Source organism: Taudactylus pleione, unplaced genomic scaffold (assembly GCF_031769625.1).
Source record: "Taudactylus pleione unplaced genomic scaffold, aTauple2 ptg000154l, whole genome shotgun sequence".
Classification (NCBI taxonomy): Eukaryota; Metazoa; Chordata; class Amphibia; order Anura; family Myobatrachidae; genus Taudactylus; species Taudactylus pleione.
The window spans coordinates 2,667,389-2,688,924 of NW_028284556.1; the positions used below are offsets into that span (position 1 = coordinate 2,667,389).

At 48.4% G+C, this 21,536-nt stretch overlaps 1 protein-coding gene across 1 annotated transcript in view; it reads left to right on the top strand.

Moving 5' to 3' along the window:
• Positions 1-9,095, top strand: part of SPRTN (SprT-like N-terminal domain) — a 32,706-nt gene extending 23,611 nt beyond the window's left edge. The window contains exon 5 of the mRNA XM_088474462.1: positions 8,314-9,095. Coding sequence (XP_088330588.1) covers positions 8,314-8,930 — 617 coding nt within the window. The 3' untranslated portion in view covers positions 8,931-9,095. The remainder of the gene's footprint in view (positions 1-8,313) is intronic.
• Positions 9,096-21,536: the final 12,441 nt, after the last annotated feature.

Below are 21,536 nucleotides of genomic sequence, written 5' to 3' on the forward strand. Positions count from 1 at the left end.
CATTATGGATAGAAAAGGTGATTTTGAGAAGGCATTATCCTGGTTATTCCCCAAAGATTTTGTATACTGATGATCTTGGGCTAACTTCTAAAAGTCAGAATGGTCAAGATTGAATAAACTAATCCTTGTCTAAATCTAACCATACTGATTAGTCTGGTGACGATAGATCCATCAATAAACCCAAACCCTTACTTTCTGCGACATGTTATATTTATAAAGTTTGAGATGGGTCCATCAAAATATAAAGTATGAAGATTTTGAATGGGTTTTAATATCCAACATTTTTAAATATTTATTTTCAATTTTTTTTTTTTTTACTGATTTTCAAAATTGTGTACAGAGATAAAACAATAACTCAAACGGTAATAAGAGAAATGTGGTTGTGGAGATGGGGAAGAAGGTAAGGAAGAATAAGGGGAAAGAGGAGACCCCAAATGGAGGTATGTAACATACACATTGAATAATAACCCAAAGGTGAGAGGATGATGCAAACAAAGCTCAGTTGAATAGGCAGCTAGGGCCTGCATTACAGCATCGTATAGAGTCCCAGAATGAGGATATTAATTAGCTGTCTAAACTAAGTGGGAATCGAACCTGGGAATTATTTTGTCAGCAAAAACTGGGAGTTGATTTTTCATAACATATTTAGGATGTCTGCGTGAGTCACACAAATGCTTTTGAAAATTGTTATTAAGCTACATGTCACCCCCTCTGTTTTGCTGGAGGAACTATGGTGGGGCTGTATTTCGGAGCTATTCTGCTCTCCAGGATTTGTGGTTGGATGTTTTTCAGCTGATTGAATCGGTCATCGGAAGCATTACCCCTCCTGGTTTTCAGATGTTTAAAGGGTCCTGTACTCGTAGCCACTAGAGCTCTTATTGCTCCGTACTAGAAGAATTTGACTCGTTTCCCCTTTTCCAGAATTGTCCCCTATGTGCAGTGAAGCTCTGATATGAAGACTCTGGGATTCAGGTGCTCAACATCATTATCGTCTCCACTGGTTAAATGGAGTCAGTGGTTCTAACACATTGCCAAGCCACATTCCTCCTCCAGTATCTGTGCCCTCCTCTTCCTGTACCGTGCTGCTTTTCACCTTCTAGTTTGTTAGCAAGGCAGATGTCCCAAGGAAATTACTATTTATAAGTTAATACTGAGCTCAATTTGGGTGCACCCCCTCTCCACCTATCCCTTTTCCTTGGTGTTCCAGTATCCCCTTATTGTATTCACGTTTTGACTTTACCTGAGTTATACAGATAATGCAGCAATCATGGCAAAAGATGTGATATTGATGAGCACCATCACCGAATCATAAGCAAAATTACTACTTGCCGTTTGTTGTTTTTTTTTTTTGTTAACTTTCAGTGGAATCTGCATTTGTTCATATGCTAAAACATTAGCCCTGAGCCTGATATAGATAGATATAGATAGATAGATATATATATATATATATATATATATATATATACATACAGTAAGCACAAGTGTCATGAATATATGTAAAATATTGAACTGTGATGTCATGAGCCCTGTCAGAAGTGTTCCATGATGAAGTATAGTAATATGTTTATTTCTACTTCAGGGTCCATAGGGGGTCCACAGGGTTGACCTTGGGGTATAGGTTGGGAACCAAATCCGGGCACCACGCAGTTAAAGCTTTTAGCTCCCAGGATGCACTTGGGTCCACTCTCCCTATAACCCCGCCCCCAGCCAGAGGCACCTCAGTTTAAGTTGGTGCCCGGCCGGAGTCGGGTCACCATTACTGCAGGGGGGCTGCTTAGCAGCCCCTAAGCTTAAAAGAGTTTTATTTTATTATTTTTTTTTTTTTACTACTCTTCAGAGCGGCAGCATCAGACTGTCCAATGGACGTCTGAGCTGCCGCTCCTACACCCCGCCGGCGCTGCGACGCCAGTACAGATCTGGGGATCGCAGCGGGACCCCAGAGTCTGTACTAGCCGGGCTCTGGAGGAATCCCTGGGCTGCTGCCGGATCGACGGGGACAGGTAAGTCGCGTGGTCACCGCTTGCGGTGACCCGCGTGTACATGCAGCCTTATGCCTCCGGTCTCTGGGGACAGACCGGAGGCGCTAGCGGTGGCGGCGGGCTCCCCCTCCATGGAGGCATACCCCGCGTGTCCACAGCCCACCAGGGATTATAGCGGCAGCGGGAGCCGGCATCCCGGGGGGTTAATTGCTAGCCAGGGGAGGAAGCCTTCCCTGTCTAGCGGCTCCTCCCCTCAGCTCAGCGCGCCTTTCAATAATACAGTCTGGCGTCGCTGAGCTGCTTCCTCCGCGGGCCACGCTTCTTCTGAGGTCTCCAGCGGCCATTTTCTCTCTGTGGTGCTGCAGAACTCTTAGGATGTCAGTGAGCCCAGTCCCCCTGCGTACCTGGCCATTTTGGGTGAGTGTACACAGCGCTATAGCCTTCCCAGACACTGAATCTGGGCAGTTGAATGTAGCGACATTGTGCAGTATATTATATGTCATGCTTATGTATGTATATATATTTTTCTGCATTGTATGTGACTTATGCTAGTGCTGACTGTCTGCTTTTTCTCTCACCTGTCAGTGTATATCTATCCCTTTTCTTTATCTGCCCTAATACAGGTGTACCTGGGGTGGTTCTGAGACCTCACATATATATATTTGTTAATATCTGTGAGGTTTGTCACATACTGTTGCGTGCTGCACGTTGCCATATTTTAGATGGAACTGTGAGTTGCGTACGCTGATAATGGGTTCCTGCAGCTAATCTTAGCGTCAGTCAGGACCGGTATGGCGCTGCTTAATATTTCCGTCAAGATAGTCAGATATATCTGACCAGGAGATTGCACACGATACTGCACCCATTATTGCTATCCTGCAAGTCATAGCCTGCAGGAATTAGTGCGGAGGATTTTAACTCAGAAAGGTTTACGTATGCGGCACCATCTGGTGCCGGGCCCCTTGCACGACCCCCTTAAAGGGCGTTGTTTCTCAGGATCCTCTCCTTTGAGGATCGCCGGGCGGGCCCCATTGTCGTCACTCGCTTGGAGTTACTTCACCATACTGCCCTTTTGAACTCGGGGTATCTCGCAATTTCTTGCAATTTACCCCTGTGTCACAGACTATCGCTCCCTGCCGGGGTTTTTCACAGTACATGAATTACCTCCGATACCACATCGGTCTGTCATTCCCCTTGCAGGGATTACCACAACGGCCACCCTGGTGGATGTCGTTTTATACGAAATACTAATTGGCGTGATATACGCCCTGTGGTTACTGACCAGTGGCTCTGCCGTGAACTGGATGGTATATTCGGCTCTTTCCCTCTCACATGGGGGGGAGCCGATCTCAAGTATTATTATCCCTGCTTTGGGGCTGGTAGCCAGGCTCATTCTGGATATAGAGAATGTCGATCCTGCACCTGTATCATACATCTCCCGTTTTCTGCCCAGCGGGTGGATCTCATAGCGGGAGTCTGGCTGTCCCCAGATACGAGGAGTCACAAAGGCCTCCTGTTTCCCATTCCCTGAGGGTCCTCACAAGTAATGGAAATCCCCTTCTGGGATGGATTTGTATGTTAATCATCGGGTTACAGGCATTAATACGCCTCCCATCCCGGCCTGGACGGATTTTACGGATCCGTAGGTGGTAACTTTGCCTGAAATCAATGTACTCGTTTTCAGGGCCTGTTGCCCGTCCTACCATGGCCATCGCATGGTGATGCTTTTGTGACGTTTTTCCCCTCCAACACGTCTGAGGTTCAAATATCTTTTTGCCGCTCACAAAATATGCAGTGGTCATATGTGGGATTACCTCATGGGATGCCGGTCTTCTAACTTTCAGGGTTTCGGCGGCATCTGTATCCGCCGCAGTACCCTATGGCTGCGTTATGGGAAAGCAGAGGTGCACACTCCTTCCAGGGGGAAGTTCTTGTTTGGTCCTGACCTTGACAAGATCGTTGCATCATTGGCAGTATCACTAATGGGGAGATACCGTCTTTAGCTACTCCCACTACATTCGGACTAACTCTGTTAAGTCTTTTTGTCCTCAGGGTCAGCCTAAAGGCCTGTTTTTTCCTAGGCTGTCGGCCTCCACGGGGGCCACCATATCCAGTACCGAGCAGTCCTGGACTTCCGGACGACCCTGTTTCTACACCTGAGGATATACCCTCAGCCTGACGGGACAGGTCTACATCTGGGGAATTTCCAGAGTGAGGTACTGATTCTCAACGGCCTCTCATTGCTCATGCAGCCTCCTCACAGGCATTGGTACACGGGCCCTTCTTCAGAACTGATCAGGGCCTTACAATCCCAGAAAGCTATACAGTCTTTGTGGTAAGCAGAGCTATTTCGGCCAACCTCACTATCTCAGTGAGGGACTGGTTGTTCTACTTTCTTTTTGGGGCGGTGACCGACTGGTCCTCCTTTGCCTATACTCTGTCTCAAATCCCTGAATCAGATTCCAACGGTGCCTTGACTCAGGTGGAATCGTCCATGCTCCATCATCCGATGTTTGGAACCTGGGGATTTTATGGTATATCCGAGTATTCAGGATACGTACCTACGGGTACATACAGAGCCCTCTCATCAGCATGGGTTCAGGTTTGCTGTGCCACAGCAACACTTGTAAGTTTCGGGCTCTGCCTTTTGGGGCTGTCCTCAACTCCACCGGGGTTTACCAGCTTTATGGATTTTCTGACAGTTCACCTGTTCAGTGTATCCGAATGCTCCTTTCTCTGGACGGTCTCCTACTTTTAGCAGGATCACCAAGGTACTTTACCGCCAGGTCAGGATAACCGGGGCTTCTTCTCGTCACAGAAAAGTCCTCCCTGCATCCCTCACAGGGTTTTCTTCATCTGGGAGCACTGCTGGATTCTCAGAATCTGAGAATTTTTCTGGCGTAAGACAAGATCTCCACTCTTCAACTTCGAGGGTGCGGATATCTACGCAGTCGACATATGTCATTACTCTTTGTGATGCGCGGTCTACCAGAGTGTCTACCTTTTGGTAGGGTGGAATGTGCTCAGTTCCATTCCAGGCCTTGCCATAATTGACTCCCCTCCAGATGGATCGAGTTTTTTCCATCGGATCACTGTTCGAACGATGATACTTTCTACGGAGGCGAGTTGGTCTCTGTCCGGGTGGCTATGGCCATCTCGTCCAGGGTGTTCTTTGCTAAAGACAGTGTCTGGTCCGCATTCATTTCGGGGCAGTTGGACGTCTGTCGCTTCTGCCCTGCCACTTACCTTGTTGATACTTTAAGCTGTCTTGGACTTTCACTCTGGCCTAACCCATTTGTCACGGTTAACCTGAATAGGTTCAGTCCGACAGTGTCACAACAGTGGCTTCCATCTAGGCAACACTGGTAGTTGGGTGGCAATGTTAGGAATGTCACCCATTCTGACATAGTCCAAGGGTCTTCTCCTGGCCAACTCTGCGGTGTTTATTCCCGGAGCTCTCCATTGGGAAGCGGGCTTCCTCAGCCGTCACGGCGTGCATCCCGGGGACTAGTCTCTTCTCCAAGAGAGGTTTCAACTCCTGGTGAGCAGAGGGGGCCTCCCTGAGGGGATTGATCCCCATGGCCTTCTGACTCGATCACACATTACCGGTGTTACAGTCCAGCTCTAGGAGTACTGAAGCTACCTTCAGTGACTCTTTGTCAGTGAAGTGGTCCTTCCACTTTGTGTACCTGTGTCCTCCGGTCTCCCTTCTTCCTCGAGGTCTTCGGAAGTTTAATTCGAGACGGAGGGGCTTTCCTTCTGGGGGCTCCAGGTCGTCCCAGACATCACTGGTACTAAGATTTTCGGAGTCTCCTCCTCGATGCTCCGTTCCTACTGCTTCACTATCTGGACCTGTTGTCTCAGGGTCCTTGTTTTTCCCTGGATCTGGATCGCTTGTCTTTAACTGCGCCCCTACTGTGGTCCTCGGGCTTCCCTGGCTCTGTCTTCATTGAGATGTTTAGAGCAGATAGGCCAGACTTTGCTGGGATCTGCCACGGACTGTGGCATACATAATTCTTATGGTATCGTACCTGTCGATACGATCCTCCGGTGTCCAGGATTTCCAGATATTCTGGCATTCCTTCCAGCTGGCTTGGGTTTCACCCTTGGCCTGGCCTTCCTGACAGTGCGGATCTCTACACTGTCGGTATGGTTAAGATATGGAATTGCTCCGCTCTGGTATCCAGTTCATCCTTTGGAGTGTTTTCTGGATTATGTCTCCACTTATCCTCCCTAGGGACTCCTGGGGAGTTAGTAGTGGTTCTTTGTTCCCTCCGGGGACAGTCAATGGAACCGCTGGTTGTGATAGCCATTACATGGTCTATTGTTTAAGCTCTCTCTCTCTCTCTCTCTCTCTCAGGGTGTTTAAATCAACCAGGAGAGTGTCTGAATGGGGAGCGTTCTCATGTGGCTCCCTCTTCTGGAGGGCATCATGTCAGGGTGTGAGTTGCTCTCGCCCTGTGTTTCTTCTTAAAGTGGTTTTTAGGTTCCATATTATTCTGGAACTTATGGTATGGCCATTCAGTTCCCAGTCCTCTCGGCTGTTGTGGCCTCATGGACTGTGGTCCGGCCTCTTTGGCTTTATGTGATCCGTTCAAGTTCCTTATGGTAAGCGGACTCCTTATTGGTGGTCTGCGGTTTCTGGTTTTAACAGGAAACGATGGCCGGCCTATAATGAAATGTTGACTGGATGGCCTCGTATGTCTTCCTCAGGGGCCTACCCATGGGTGGGCATTTCTGTCGTTGAGGCTTGTTTTTTTCTCGGGCCGTGTAACCCTCGTGGGCGGCTCGTCGTGGCGCCTCGGCTGTTTTGCCTTACTAGGTGTCCACGTGGTCTTCTGTCCATACCTTTTTAAGGTTCTAGGCATTGGTTTCCTTTGCCTCTCAGGATGCTTCCTTTTTGGCGACGGATTCTCCTCTCAGCACAGGAGCGTCCCCACCCTTGGTTGAACTGCTTTGGGACATCCCCAAGGTCAACCCTGTGGACCCCCTATGGACCCTGAAGTAGAAAACAAGAGATATGGTAAGAACTTACCTTTGTTATCTCTGTTTCTACGAAGTCCATAGGGTCCACAGGGCGCCCGCCCTGACGCACCTGGCTTCATATGGGCTGTGTTACTGGTCACCGGCTTCCCGTCTCCTTTTCTGTGAGTATGGTTCTAGAGTGTTCCAGTTTTCTCTCTCTTTTTCTCTCCTCCTCCGGCCTTTGGCTACTTACAATCTGAGGTGCCTCTGGCTGGGGGGCGGGGTTATAGGGAGAGTGGACCCAAGTGCATCCTGGGAGCTAAAAGCTTTAACTGCGTGGTGCCCGGATTTGGTTCCCAACCTATACCCCAAGGTCAACCCTGTGGACCCTATGGACTTCGTAGAAACAGAGATAACAAAGGTAAGTTCTTACCATATCTCTTGTTTTATATAACACTTTACTCCAAAGGGCTCAAGGTGCTTTACAGAATCTTGTACATATTACAGTGGTTTTTAGCTTTGCAGAAGTTACAGAAACTATATACATAATACAGGGGTTCGCTTTAAAGAAACCATGAAGATAAAAACCAAGGATTAGATTTGCAGAACATACAGAATACCGTGAACATATTAGAGTTGAGGCAGCCATTTTGGTCATAAAGTCCAAGGATTATTCATCCTATCTACGAAGATACCAGATAAAGCAGCCATCTTAGGCACACTACATAGGTTACATTGGGCGGAATAGGCAATGCCTGGACAAGATGATACATCACGAGGCAGCTACAGAATACTAAAGCGAGACAGAAGGTCTTTACAAAAACATCTGACCCATGCATTGTTTATTCTATCCATGAGAGTACCACCTTGGGCACACTCAGGCACACTTTGCTACACCCAGCGCTGTCCTGTGTTGCCACCCCTTCCCTCCTCCACTCCCTCCCCCTGGGCATTTATCACAATAGCGCCGTGTGGAGGGAGGGCTTTTTCTGCGCCTGCCGGATCCCATGGTGCTCTGGGCGACAGACCGGCTTGCCCGTGCCTGGAGCCGCTACTGGGCACACTACATAGGTTACAATGTGTGAGATAAGTAATTCATGGAAGTAAGACATATATGTGTAAAACAAATAACAAAATACCCCCTGAGTAAATTGTTCCATGTGTTGTGTAAATGTCACAAAAGACTAATCACCCCCATGGATATGAGTATCCTCTTATACAAGCAGCTTGTTGTGTGTCTAATTGCTACATCTAACTTGTGTATTATAGGATTATTGAACCCCCATATTTTAAAATAAAGGATTATTTTTAGTCATCTGCAGCCTCTACACTTTTATATATTATAAATCCTTTTTATTTCTTTCTGCAGGAAAAAGCGAAGGAGTTGATATCCGTACATTTATACCATTTGGTGGAACAGGATATAAACTTGGGGAATCAAGTCAAACACCGACGGCTGTGAAAGTCCAGAGAGCCTTTACTTCTTCCAGTACAGCAGCCAAGTCTTTGCCAAATAATACTCCCAAAAACACAATTCTGAGCTATAGCACCTTTTCATCAAATGCAATTAACACAAACAAGGCCTCCAAGCCCAGCATGCCTAAAGTGTCGGTTGCAAATACAAAGGCATTCATAAATGTCAGTGGATCCCCAGTAAAGCTTCCACTTAATAAGCAAATTTCAAAACCAGTTTCTCCAATGTGGAAACATGGTAACTTTAGTAACGATGTACTAGAAATGCCCAGCTCCTCTCAGGGTGCATCGCCTGCACTACAGGGATCACACATTGGAAAACCTCATGGCCACCCTCCCAAAAGGCCTCGGCTGGATGGTAAAAACATTAAGGACTTTTTTTCAAACACCACAGGTGATAAACCAGTCATACTTATAAATGATGACCAACGGAAAGTGAACTGTCCTATATGTCACTTGGAGGTATTGGAACATAAAATAAATGACCATCTAGACAGTTGCTTAGGAAAATAAAGTGTTTTATCAACTTTTCTCAGGGCAATATGTTTGTATCAATATTTTAATAGCATTGATTTTATTTTATAATTTTATCTAAAACAGATCGAATTGTATTTAAATATTTAATTGGGATGTTTGTTGTTTTTAAGTGTATATTTCAATAAAATATAATGGAATGTTCAGCTGGTCATTTTAACAACAGGCACTCTACCCTCGCAGACAATGATGTAGACAGGATTTTTGGGGGAGTAGATTAGTATGGGACAAAGGCAAAAACAATTGCTTTGTAAATGCTGAACTGTCCTTTGCAGACATGAGGCCAACCTTTATAGATGCTGTGAAATTCATACAACAAAAAATTGGCAAATAGTATTTTTGACCCATCATTTGCCGGGTCACTATCTTATTTTGCAGAGTTTTTCCCCTCTCTTTTATTATTAGTATTATCCTTTATTTATATGGCACCATAAGGGGTCCGCAGCACTTTACAAAGTACAGAAACCGTATTAACAAAACAGGAAAAAAGTTACTTGCAGTACAGAACATGGACAAGATTGCTGCATCAGCAGTTAGAATACCCAAATAGACTGCACACCCTAATTTTAAACATAAGATGTGCTACCATGCTGAGACTTGTAGTACAATGCAGGGGAGAAAGAACACCGGTGCACACTCTGAGTACTAAGAACAATGAATGTCAAAATAATACTGATATACTCAATTTTAATTGTAGAGTTTAAGTGAGGTTCTTAGTACAAGTTTGGGCAAAACTAGTTGCCCATCCACCATCCAAAGTGTGTACGCACTTACCGATGCTGGGAGCGACAGCGGGGGTCATGCTGTATTTGGGGAGCAGGAGTGCACATCGTCGGCGACATAGCGGGTACACACTGGCTGATGTGGACGATATGTTGTCCGATCCGCCAGATCGAGTGACATGTTGTCTTAGCGTGTGCCCACAAGCTATAACCTAACCGCTCCCTTTTCTAACAAGCTGCTTTCTTAGTTTACAGAACAAGTCTGCAGGTAATTGAGATAAGTGAGAAAGTGCTGAGTATACAGGTTATATTATCTGTCAGTACAGTGTAAATTCTATATTTGAGCAACTGCACAAGAAATGTAAACGCCAACAAACTAAAGTAGAACAAAAATAAAAACATGTAAAAGCATGTACACTCTTGTGTACCCGGTATAAGCAAGGAGTATGAAACAGTGGGTTAGGATGAGAGCTGGAAGGCTTTGATAAAGAAGTGGATCTTCAGAGGACATATTAAAAACTAGACAACCTACTGCATTAAATAAGGAATTACTTTTTTATTTGACACAAGGTGGAGGAGATATTTCCCACTTTCATATCTTCCCTTATTCCTCCTGTCTCTCCCTATTGTTGCACCTTTTCCTCCTGTATCAACCTATTCTTATCCTTAATCCTACAGTCTCCTCCTGTTGTTGCTCTTATTCCTCCCCTCATTCCTTATTCCTCCAGTCTTCTCATATTCTCTAACCCTATTCCTTCTGTCTCCTCCATTTCTTCCCCTTTTCCTTCTGTCTCTCCCTATTCCTTCTGTCTCCTCCATTTCTCTTCCTATTCCTTCTGTCTCCTCCATTTCTCTTCCTATTCCTTCTGTCTCCTCCATTTCTCTTTCTATTCCTTCTGTCTCCTCCATTTCTCTTCCTATTCCTTCTGTCTCCTCCATTTCTCTTCCTATTCCTTCTGTCTCCTCCATTTCTCTTCCTATTCCTTCTGTCTCCTCCATTTCTCTTCCTATTCCTTCTGTCTCCTCCATTTCTCCCCCTATTCCTTCTGTCTCCTCCATTTCTCCCCCTATTCCTTCTGTCTCCTCCATTTCTCTCCCTATTCCTTCTGTCTCCTCCATTTCTCTCCCTATTCCTTCTGTCTCCAACATTTCTTCCCCTATTCCTTCTGTCTCCAACATTTCTTCCCCTTTTCCTTCTGTCTCTTCCTATTCCTTCTGTCTCCTCCATTTCTCTTCCTATTCCTTCTGTCTCCTCCATTTCTCTCCCTATTCCTTCTGTCTCCTCCATTTCTCTCCCTATTCCTTCTGTCTCCCCCTATTCCTTCTGTCTCCTCCATTTTTTCCCCTATTCCTTCTGTCTCCTCCATTTCTCTCCCTATTCCGCCCCTTTTTACTACTGTTTTTCTGTGCTTCTTACCTCATCCTTTTCCTCTCTCCCCTCTGTCTTTTCTGTACCCCCTGCATCTCTTTTTTTTCTTATTGTGGCTGGTGGGGGGTAACACATGTGCTTGCTGGGTCGCTAAGTGTTAAGCAAGGAGTATGAAACAGTGGGTTAGGATGAGAGCTGGAAGGCTTTGATAAAGAAGTGGATCTTCAGAGGACATATTAAAAACTAGACAACCTACTGCATTAAATAAGGAATTACTTTTTTTATTTGACACAAGGTGGAGGAGATATTTCCCACCTTCATATCTTCCCTTATTCCTCCTGTCTCTCCCTATTGTTGCACCTTTTCCTCCTATATCCACCTATTCTTATCCTTAATCCTACAGTCTCCCCCTGTTATTGCTCTTATTCCTCCCCTCCTCCCCTCATTCCTTATTCCTCCAGTCTTCTCATATTCTCTAACCCTATTCCTTCTGTCTCCTCCATTTTTTCCCCTATTCCTTCTGTCTCCTCCATTTCTCTCCCTATTCCTTCTGTCTCCTCCATTTTTTCCCCTATTCCTTCTGTCTCCTCCATTTTTTCCCCTATTCCTTCTGTCTCCTCCATTTCTTCCCCTATTCCTTCTGTCTCCTCCATTTCTCTCCCTATTCCTTCTGTCTCCTCCATTTCTTCCCCTATTCCGCCCCTTTTTACTACTGTTTTTCTGTGCTTCTTACCTCATCCTTTTCCTTTCTCCCCTCTGTCTTTTCTGTACCCCCTGCATCTCTTTTTATCTTATTGTGGCTGGTGGGGGTAACACATGTGCTTGCTGGGTCGCTAAGTGTTGTGGATGACATACCCTCCACCCCCCCCCTTTATTTATTGGTAGATATTTAAAAAAAAAAAAATTATATATAATTACTCTCCCCCTCTCTCTCTCCCTCCCTGTCTCTCTCTCTCCCTCCCTGTCTCTCTCCCTCCCTGTCCCCCTCTCCCGTGTGTGTCTCTCTCTCCCCCCCCCCTCTCCTGTGTGGGAGAGTGGGGGGGAGAGAGCGACACACACGGGAGAGAGGGGGGGGAGAGAGTGACACACGGGAGAGAGGGGGGGGGAGAGAGTGACACACGGGAGAGAGGGGGGGGAGAGTGACACACAGGAGAGAGGGGGGGGAAAGAGTGACACACACGGCAGAGGGGGGAAAAGAGAGACACACGGCAGAGGGGGGGTGTCTCTCCCCCCCTCTCCCGTGTGTCTCTCTCCCCCCCCTCTCCCGTGTCTCTCTCTCCCCCCCCTCTCCCGTGTGTCTCTCTCTCCCCCCCCTCTCCCGTTTGTCTCTCTCCCCCCTCTCCCGTGTGTCTCTCTCTCCCCCCTCTCCCGTGTGTCTCTCTCTCCCCCCTCTCCCGTGTGTCTCTCTCTCTCCCCCCTCTCCCGTGTGTCTGTCTCTCTCTCCCCCCCTCTCCCGTGTGTCTGTCTCTCCCCCTCCCTCTCCCGTGTGTCTGTCTCTCTCCCCCCCCTCTCCCGTGTGTCTGTCTCTCTCTCCCCCCTCTCCCGTGTCTGTGTCTCTCTCTCCCCCCCCTCTCACGTGTGTCTGTGTCTCTCTCTCTCCCCCCCCTCTCCCGTGTCTGTCTCTCCCCCCCCTCTCCCGTGTGTCTGTCTCTCTCCCCCCCCCCTCCCGTGTGTCTGTCTCTCTCTCCCCCCACCCCTCCCGTGTGTCTGTCTCTCTCTCCCCCCCACCCCTCCCGTGTGTCTGTCTCTCTCTCCCCCCCACCCCTCCCGTGTGTCTGTCTCTCTCTCCTCCCCCACCCCTCCCGTGTGTCTGTCTCTCTCTCCCCCCCACCCCTCCCGTGTGTCTGTCTCTCTCTCCCCCCCACCCCTCCCGTGTGTCTGTCTCTCTCTCCCCCCCACCCCTCCCGTGTGTCTGTCTCTCTCTCCCCCCCACCCCTCCCGTGTGTCTGTCTCTCTCTCCCCCCCACCCCTCCCGTGTGTCTCTCTCCCCCCTCTCCCGTGTGTCTCTCCCCCCCTCTCCCGTGTGTCTCTCTCTCCCCCCCTCTCCCGTGTGTCTCCCCCCCTCTCCCGTGTGTCTCTCTCCCCCCCTCTCCCGTGTGTCTCTCTCCCCCCTCTCCCGTGTGTCTCTCTCCCCCCTCTCCCGTGTGTCTCTCTCTCCCCCCTCTCCCGTGTGTCTCTCTCTCCCCCCTCTCCCGTGTGTCTCTCTCTCCCCCCTCTCCCGTGTGTCTCTCTCCCCCCTCTCCCGTGTGTCTCTCTCTCCCCCCTCTCCCGTGTGTCTCTCTCTCCCCCCTCTCCCGTGTGTCTCTCTCTCCCCCCTCTCCCGTGTGTCTCTCTCTCCCCCCTCTCCCGTGTGTCTCTCTCTCCCCCCTCTCCCGTGTGTCTCTCTCTCCCCCCTCTCCCGTGTGTCTCTCTCTCCCCCTCTCCCGTGTGTCTGTCTCTCTCTCCCCCCCCTCTCCCGTGTGTCTGTCTCTCTCTCCCCCCCCTCTCCCGTGTGTCTGTCTCTCTCCCCCCCCCTCTCCTGTGTGTCTGTCTCTCTCCCCCCCCTCTCCTGTGTGTCTGTCTCTCTCACCCCCTCTCCCGTGTGTCTGTCTCTCACCCCCTCTCCCGTGTGTCTGTCTCTCTCACCCCCTCTCCCGTGTGTCTGTCTCTCTCACCCCCTCTCCCGTATGTCTGTCTCTCTCCCCCCCCTCTCCCGTGTGTCTGTCTCTCTCTCCCCCCCCTCTCCCGTGTGTCTGTCTCTCTCTCCCCCCCCTCTCCCGTGTGTCTGTCTCTCTCTCCCCCCCCCTCTCCCGTGTGTCTGTCTCTCTCTCCCCCCCCTCTCCCGTGTGTCTGTCTCTCTCTCTCCCCCCCCTCTCCCGTGTGTCTGTCTCTCTCTCCCCCCCCTCTCCCGTGTGTCTGTCTCTCTCCCCCCCACCCCTCCCGTGTGTCTGTCTCTCTCCCCCCCTCCCCTCCCGTGTGTCTCTCTCCCCCCTCTCCCGTGTGTCTCTCTCTCCCCCCTCTCCCGTGTGTCTCTCTCCCCCCTCTCCCGTGTGTCTGTCTCTCTCTCCCCCCCCTCTCCCGTGTGTCTGTCTCTCTCTCTCCCCCCCCTCTCCCGTGTGTCTGTCTCTCTCTCCCCCCCACCCCTCCCGTGTGTCTGTCTCTCTCTCTCCCCCCCTCCCCTCCCGTGTGTCTCTCTCCCCCCTCTCCCGTGTGTCTCTCCCCCCCTCTCCCGTGTGTCTCTCTCTCCCCCCTCTCCCGTGTGTCTCTCTCTCCCCCCTCTCCCGTGTGTCTCTCTCTCCCCCCTCTCCCGTGTGTCTCTCTCCCCCCCCTCTCCCGTGTGTCTCTCTCCCCCCCCTCTCCCGTGTGTCTGTCTCTCTCCCCCCCCCTCTCCTGTGTGTCTGTCTCTCTCACCCCCTCTCCCGTGTGTCTCTCCCCCCCTCTCCCGTGTGTCTCTCTCTCCCCCCTCTCCCGTGTGTCTCTCTCCCCCCTCTCCCGTGTGTCTCTCTCTCCCCCCTCTCCCGTGTGTCTCTCTCTCCCCCCCCTCTCCTGTGTGTCTGTCTCTCTCACCCCCTCTCCCGTGTGTCTGTCTCTCTCCCCCCCCTCTCCCGTGTGTCTGTCTCTCTCTCCCCCCCACCCCCACCCCTCCCGTGTGTCTGTCTCTCTCTCTCCCCCCCACCCCCACCCCTCCCGTGTGTCTGTCTCTCTCTCTCCCCCCCACCCCCACCCCTCCCGTGTGTCTGTCTCTCTCTCTCCCCCCCACCCCCACCCCTCCCGTGTGTCTGTCTCTCTCTCTCCCCCCCACCCCTCCCGTGTGTCTGTCTCTCTCTCTCCCCCCCACCCCTCCCGTGTGTCTGTCTCTCTCTCTCCCCCCCCCCCAACCCTCCCGTGTGTCTGTCTCTCTCTCTCCCCCCCCCCCCAACCCTCCCGTGTGTCTGTCTCTCTCTCTCCACCCCCCCCCCCCCCCCCACCCACCCCTCCCGTGTGGGTCTCTCCTTTTTTTTTTTTTTTCTGGTGACATTTAAAAACATTAAACACCACGAGTGACAGCCGCCGTGCGCACACATGGTGAATTAAAAATGAATACACTGGCTCACAGGATTTATTTCCAATTGAATGACAGAAGGGGCATTTTGTGTGATGTAATGGGGAGAAAAACGCAGGCGTGGTGTAACAGGTTTTGGGGCATGTACCAGCCGCAGACTGCGATCCTGTATACAGGAAACATGGCTCCGCCGCCCACTCCAAGTGACGATGGAGTCATTCAGGAAGTCATTTGCCTGATCTGTGACCGATGCTGCGTATCTGTACTCAGTACAAGTCCCAGCCACTGTTGCATTAGAATACCTTTGCATATCCACAGCTGCAAAAATCACTGCTGTGGGAGCTTTTTAGCATAAACTCAATCAGGTCCACACTGTGGGCCTGATTCAGACCTGCTCGCAAGCGCTATGCGCTCGTGAGCGGGTCGATGGTAGGCCACCGTGCAAGCGCACGCTGGAGCCGGCTCCGACGTGCGCATGCGCGGGACCCGTTTAGCGATCAACAGCTCGCACCATTTTTGAGGCGTGGCTTTATTAGAGCCAGAAGCTCTCTGGGGCTTGCGGCCACGAGACCCTACCACAATCTTGACCATCGCGACCATCATCCTGGTCACCCACAGCTATGCGAGCGGCCAGGAGGCCGCTCCAAAAACAAAACAAAACACTCTGATTCAGAGCGAGCGCTCTTTCAGAGCATCCAGCTCTGAATCAGGGCCTGTGTACATTACTGGGTGAGATGGGAGGTCAGGTGGGCTTCATATGCTCTCTTCACATTTCTACTATATATTATTTCCATGATTACTAGGGAGCACCATCAGTTATTCCAAGCAAGGTACACCCTCTTCTGAATGTCATTTAAGAAATAATTTTATAGCTCTTGGTTTAGAAGCAAAGCTATTAAAATGTAATGTTTTACCCAGATCTTCAAAATTTTTGCGACCATGGACGAAAAATGTGGAATACCGTAGTCTCTTTACTTCTGATACCAACGTATTCAACACTCCATACATTCCCAATTCGTATTGGATAATATGTGCTTATTTACACATCATTTTAATGAATGTTTTTGTTACATATTCCATGGGGCACTCGGGAACAGTCTCTAATTTATCATATGATGCTCGAGTTTTGGATTCATATGCGGTATCATGGAAATGTGACTTGGGCATTTTATTTGAACTTCTAACTATATGTATAACATAAGACAGTCTATAGTACCTATCCAGAAATATAATGTATTCCTAAGCATTTAATTTACGATAGAGAAAATACAAATAAATCCATGCCCTGGTGTGACTCCCAATCCTCCCTCAATTTTGGAGCAAAGATGTTTAAGACCATATGATCAACTGTCATTTGCTTCCATACATTACCAGGTTTTCATTCTAACCAGTCAGATTGGACAGATATCTGACAGATAATTGTATAGTGTATGTCCAGCATTAGTAATACAATTTGGGACTGCTCAAAACTCCCTGATAAAACCTAACTTGCATCCGTTCATTGCAGCTCCCTCCTACAGGTTGCTTTGAAGTCTACATTATTCATTTATTCCACAGGTTCTCAAACCTGTCCTCAGGACCCCAAACAGTGCATGTTTTCAAGGTCTCCTCACAGAATCACAAGTGAGATAATTAGCTCCACTTGTGGATCTTTTAAAATGTGTCGGTGAGTATTGACTACACCTGTGCACCTGCTGGGTGACCTGGAAAACCTAACCTGTGTGGGGTCCTGGGGATCGAGTTTGAGAACCACTGCTCTATTCCCAAACGTGGTCCTCAAGGCACCCCAACAGTTCATGTTTTAGTGCAAATTTGTATTTATTGATTCATTTGTGTAAAATAGAGAAGCAAAATAAAATCGCAGAAAACAAAAAAAAAACGAAACCTTACAGTACTAATAAATAAATAAATTTATAAAAAGATAATAAACTTGCAGGTTTTGAGGTGAACCAAAAAAATAAAAACAATGGGGCAAATGGTAAAAAAGAGAGGGAGAGAGAGAGGAAATCTAAATAAATAATAAATAATACAACTCCGGGTTCAGCAAAGGCAAAAAGTAAGGAAATAGACTCCACTCTATCAAATCCACAGGCCGGTCAAATGAAACAAAACCCCAATCAATGACAAAGGACCATGGACCTCAAGGGTACCGGAGACCCAACAAGAAAATGAGGAGAAATTGGATGCAAAAATATCCTTAACGGTGTTCGATTCCTTGTAATCCATCCAACTGAACCATGTATCTCTGAAAGCTATGTAGTTATCGTCTGTATCTTCTGTATCTTCTTTAGTTATCGTCTGTAAAATATCTTCCATTTCCATATAGAAATTGATACTAACGAACCAATCTCTAACCGTTGAAGGAGAGGAGGAGTGCCACTTTACCGGGATAACAGACTTAGCAGCATTATTTAAATGGCACAATAGGGATTTGTTATATCTCGAAATATGGGCGGTGGATAGGTGAAACAGCCAGAACAACGGATCAGAAGGAACTGGCTCACCTTAAATTGATTGCAGAAAGTTTAAGGACTTCTGACCAAAACTGATGGAGATGAGAGCACTGGCACCCATAGGGTTTCCAGGGGCATTTAAGCATCGCCAACAAGTATTTGGCACACCAATCCCTATCTTGGACAGGACATCTGGAGAGCTATACCAGCGAGATATTAACTTGTATTGGGTCTCCCGAACACCAAGACTAGGAGAGTAAACATGAGCTAGACAAAATATTTTAAACTAGTTGGCCTCCTCCACCACTTCACCCAACTCCAGGTCCCATGTTTTAGTAAAATGTGAAGGATGAATACTCGCATACTCCGTCAGAAGGTTGTAAATCAGAGAAATAGTATGAGAAGGGGGACAGGGACCGGCACAAAGGAGTTCAAAAGGTATAGGAGCTGTATGGAGGGTACCAGCAAGGTCAAGTGAGTGAAGGAAGTGGCGAACCTGTAGGTAACACCAAAATTCCCCTTGAGGTAAGTTCCCATTGCCTTGTATGTCGGCAAAGGATGCAACTTTGTCCCCACTCATCAACTGTCTGACTCAAAAAAGACCCCTATCTAGCCAACAAAAGCTCTGTAATCTAACACAGGGGGAAAATGAATATTAGACAAGAAAGACAAATACAGGGAAATCTGTGATGAAATGGAAGGGTTCTTTTGGAGAGACTCCAAACAAGACAACATAGGCCCAATGGTAGTGTGGGACGAACTGGGGTGTGTGGGAAGCCACGGAGCTATGAAAATAGGGACAGTTAATGACTGAATTTTAATCTGTACCCATTGCTTCCGCGTGTCAGTTCTCGACCATTCCAGGATTCTAGTGAGGAGACATGCGTAATTGTAACCCTAAATGTCAGTGGCAGGGAGCCGTTGGATAAGGTGTTTGCCCAGACAGCAGGGCGATTGCCGATGAACGCGGGGACACCTCAGAATAGCCCCAAAAGATGAAAGGCTGCAAGAGCTAATATTTTAGAGATATCCATGGTTGAGCACAGGTGATTAAGTCAAATTGACTGCTGTACTAAATAAAGCACCTGTGCTCAACCATGGATATCTTTAAAACCTGAACTATTGGGGAGCCTTGAGGACCATGTTTGGGAACCTCTGATCTATTCTCTCCTGCATCCGGTTGTTTATCACCCTCCAAGTTCAATGTCCCAATTGCTTGAAAGGCTTGCTTATTTCTTATCCTTTGACCTGTCTAGTATCATACTGGGGATTTCAATGTTCTGATTGTTAACCTCACTGTCCCTGCTGCCACTGACTTCCTCCTTTGGTACCTCCCAGCAGACTTCATGCCAACCCACAGTTAATTTCTCCATCTTGGCTTTTCAGCTCTCTGAACACAAGCTATTTTCTTTCACCCTCACCTTACTTAATACCCCCTCCAGGTTCAAAATGCACACACACACAGACTTCTAAATACTCTTGATACGATCCACTTCGCAGATTCAATACAGTCACCTATGACTACTATGCCTTGTTGTGATCTGGTTGCCTATTCCTACTACAAAAGATTTGCTTCAATCCTAGACAGCTCAGCTTCAGTCACCATATATTGGGGCATATTCAATTAGCCGCAGGGTTTACCCCGCGGCTAATTGGCGCGCTGGACGGGATTCATTTAGCGGGGTTTCCACGCGCGGGTGTCCCTGAGTCCCCACGCGAGAGTCCCTGCTGTTTGATTTCATCTCGCACCTCATGTAGGTGCGAGGTAAAATCAGCGTGAGGCCACCCTATTCGACCTCGCGTGAGCATGACTAACACACTGATTCCGCAGTTCTCGCGGAATCAGTGTGTTCTCGCGTGAAAGTCCTGTTTTTTTGATGCAGGGAAAAAGCTATTCTATTACATAGCTTAACCCCGCGCCGCGGGACTTTCACCCCTCAATTACTCACGGGAGAAGTCCCGCGGGTAATTGAATATGCCCCATAGTCTCTGACAAACCAAACCGGTTCCATGGCACACAAAAAAAAAAATTAAATACCTGCAAAAGACCTACCGCAGTGCTGAGTGCTATGGGCAGAAATCTCGCTCCTATGTTGACTTCTACGATTAAATCATCCTTATTTCTTACAGTACTGCCCATTCACTTACATACTGCGCTTCTCTAACTCTTTTAACCCCCATCTACTTTTTGCCATCTTCATCTTGCTTTTCTGCCCATCTGCACTTCCTCCCTGCTTCCTCCCTCATGGGCTATGATTTTACCTACTTTCTCAAAGACAAAATTAACACTATTCAACAAGATACTTCCTCATGCCAAATCCCACATATTCCACACACCTTCCATACAGTCTCTCCAGTAACCAAAGACAAACGGCGAGATGTAATAGGGTGCGAGTTTTTTGTGTGAGACAAACTCGGACCTTCTCACACATTTAAAGGTCCGAGTTTGTCTCACAACTGGCCAAATGTAATAGCCTGCGAACTTGTGAGTTCGAGGATACTACATTATGCGAGTCTTGGTGAGTTTTCTCCCATGAAAACTCAGACCTTTTAATGTGGCTAACAGTCTATGGAGGAAAGTCTGACAGGATTGGTTATGAAATCCCGGCACTCAGGATGCCAGCTGTCAAAAGAACGACAGCGGTATCCCAATGCTGAGAATCACGACAGGAGAGAGGTAAGTACCCTAATCTTCCCTCTTTAACCCCTAACCCTCCCGGTTAGTGCCTAAACCTACCCCCCCTAAAACCCACCCAGTGGTGCCTAACCCTAACCTCCTCATCCGTAGCCTAACCTTAACCTCACCCCCTCCCGTAGCCTAACCCTAAACCCCCCGGGCTGCCTAAACCTAACACACACCCCCCCCCCCCCCCCCCGTGGATAAGACCTAAGGGCTCCCGCTGTACTTACCATCGGCATGCCGGCTGTGTCAGCATCTCACCTCTTGTCTGGTGTCGGTGTCTTGTCCCCAGTTCGGGATTCCAGTGCCAGGATTTCATTACCCGGCATGCCGATGGTTGGCATTGTAACTACATCCGGTCTGACAGGCAGCCTGACTGCTTAGAACCAATCAGCGAGCAGCTCCTATGGAGGCGCCAGCTGAGAGGCTGGCGGCTCCTACGATGACAGGACTCACATGGGAGAAAGGGTATGTGTAAACACATACCTTTTCTCCTGTCCACTGGTTTCGGGTATACTTTCTTTTTTAACACCGTGGATGCCTACATGGAATGAAGAGGACGTGATCTATGCTAGGAATAGATGTGTATGGAATTTTTTATTACAGGTTTCGTGGATTCTACTGGATAAGTGGACATGAATGGCTACAGGAATTACAAGTGAGTATGCATGAATGTGAGTGTAAATGTGAGTGTGCATGTATGCTTTAATAAAACTACTTTCACGGTGTGTATGTGTGTCTTGTGGTTATTTTAATATTTCTTTTGCAGGTGAACTACAGGTACCAGAAGCCCTTAATACCCCGCATTGCTGGTACTTGTGGTTCTCCAAGTACCAGGATGCAGGGGAGGCTTGTTGGAATCTGTAGTTCACCAGCAAAAGTCAATATTGTTACATCTATTTTTTGCACCACACTTTTATACACAATCCAGCACCCAGTGGTCTCCGGTGATTTATGCGACTCCCGGTGGCCTCCCCTCCATCTTCTCACAGGGGAGTGAGCTGCTGGGAGTCTCGGAGGCTGCAGGGAGGCACAAGATCTGCTGGGATATGTAGTTCTCCCAGCACCCATTACAGAGGGGGCATACTTACACTGGGGACACACACACACTGACATACTCACCGCTGCTGCAGGAGACCGGGCCCTGACACTGGATGCAGAAGACAGCACTTCGGAAGGTGAGTATTACTGACTAAGCTAATTGGAAACTTCCAATTGCTTAATTAGTCATTAGGAGGGATGCCGCCGGGTCCCATAGCATTTCCCCACCATTTTTCCTAAAATTGTAGATTTTAGGAAAAATTGGTCATGCTCTGGAGGTCTGCAAAAAAAAAAACCTC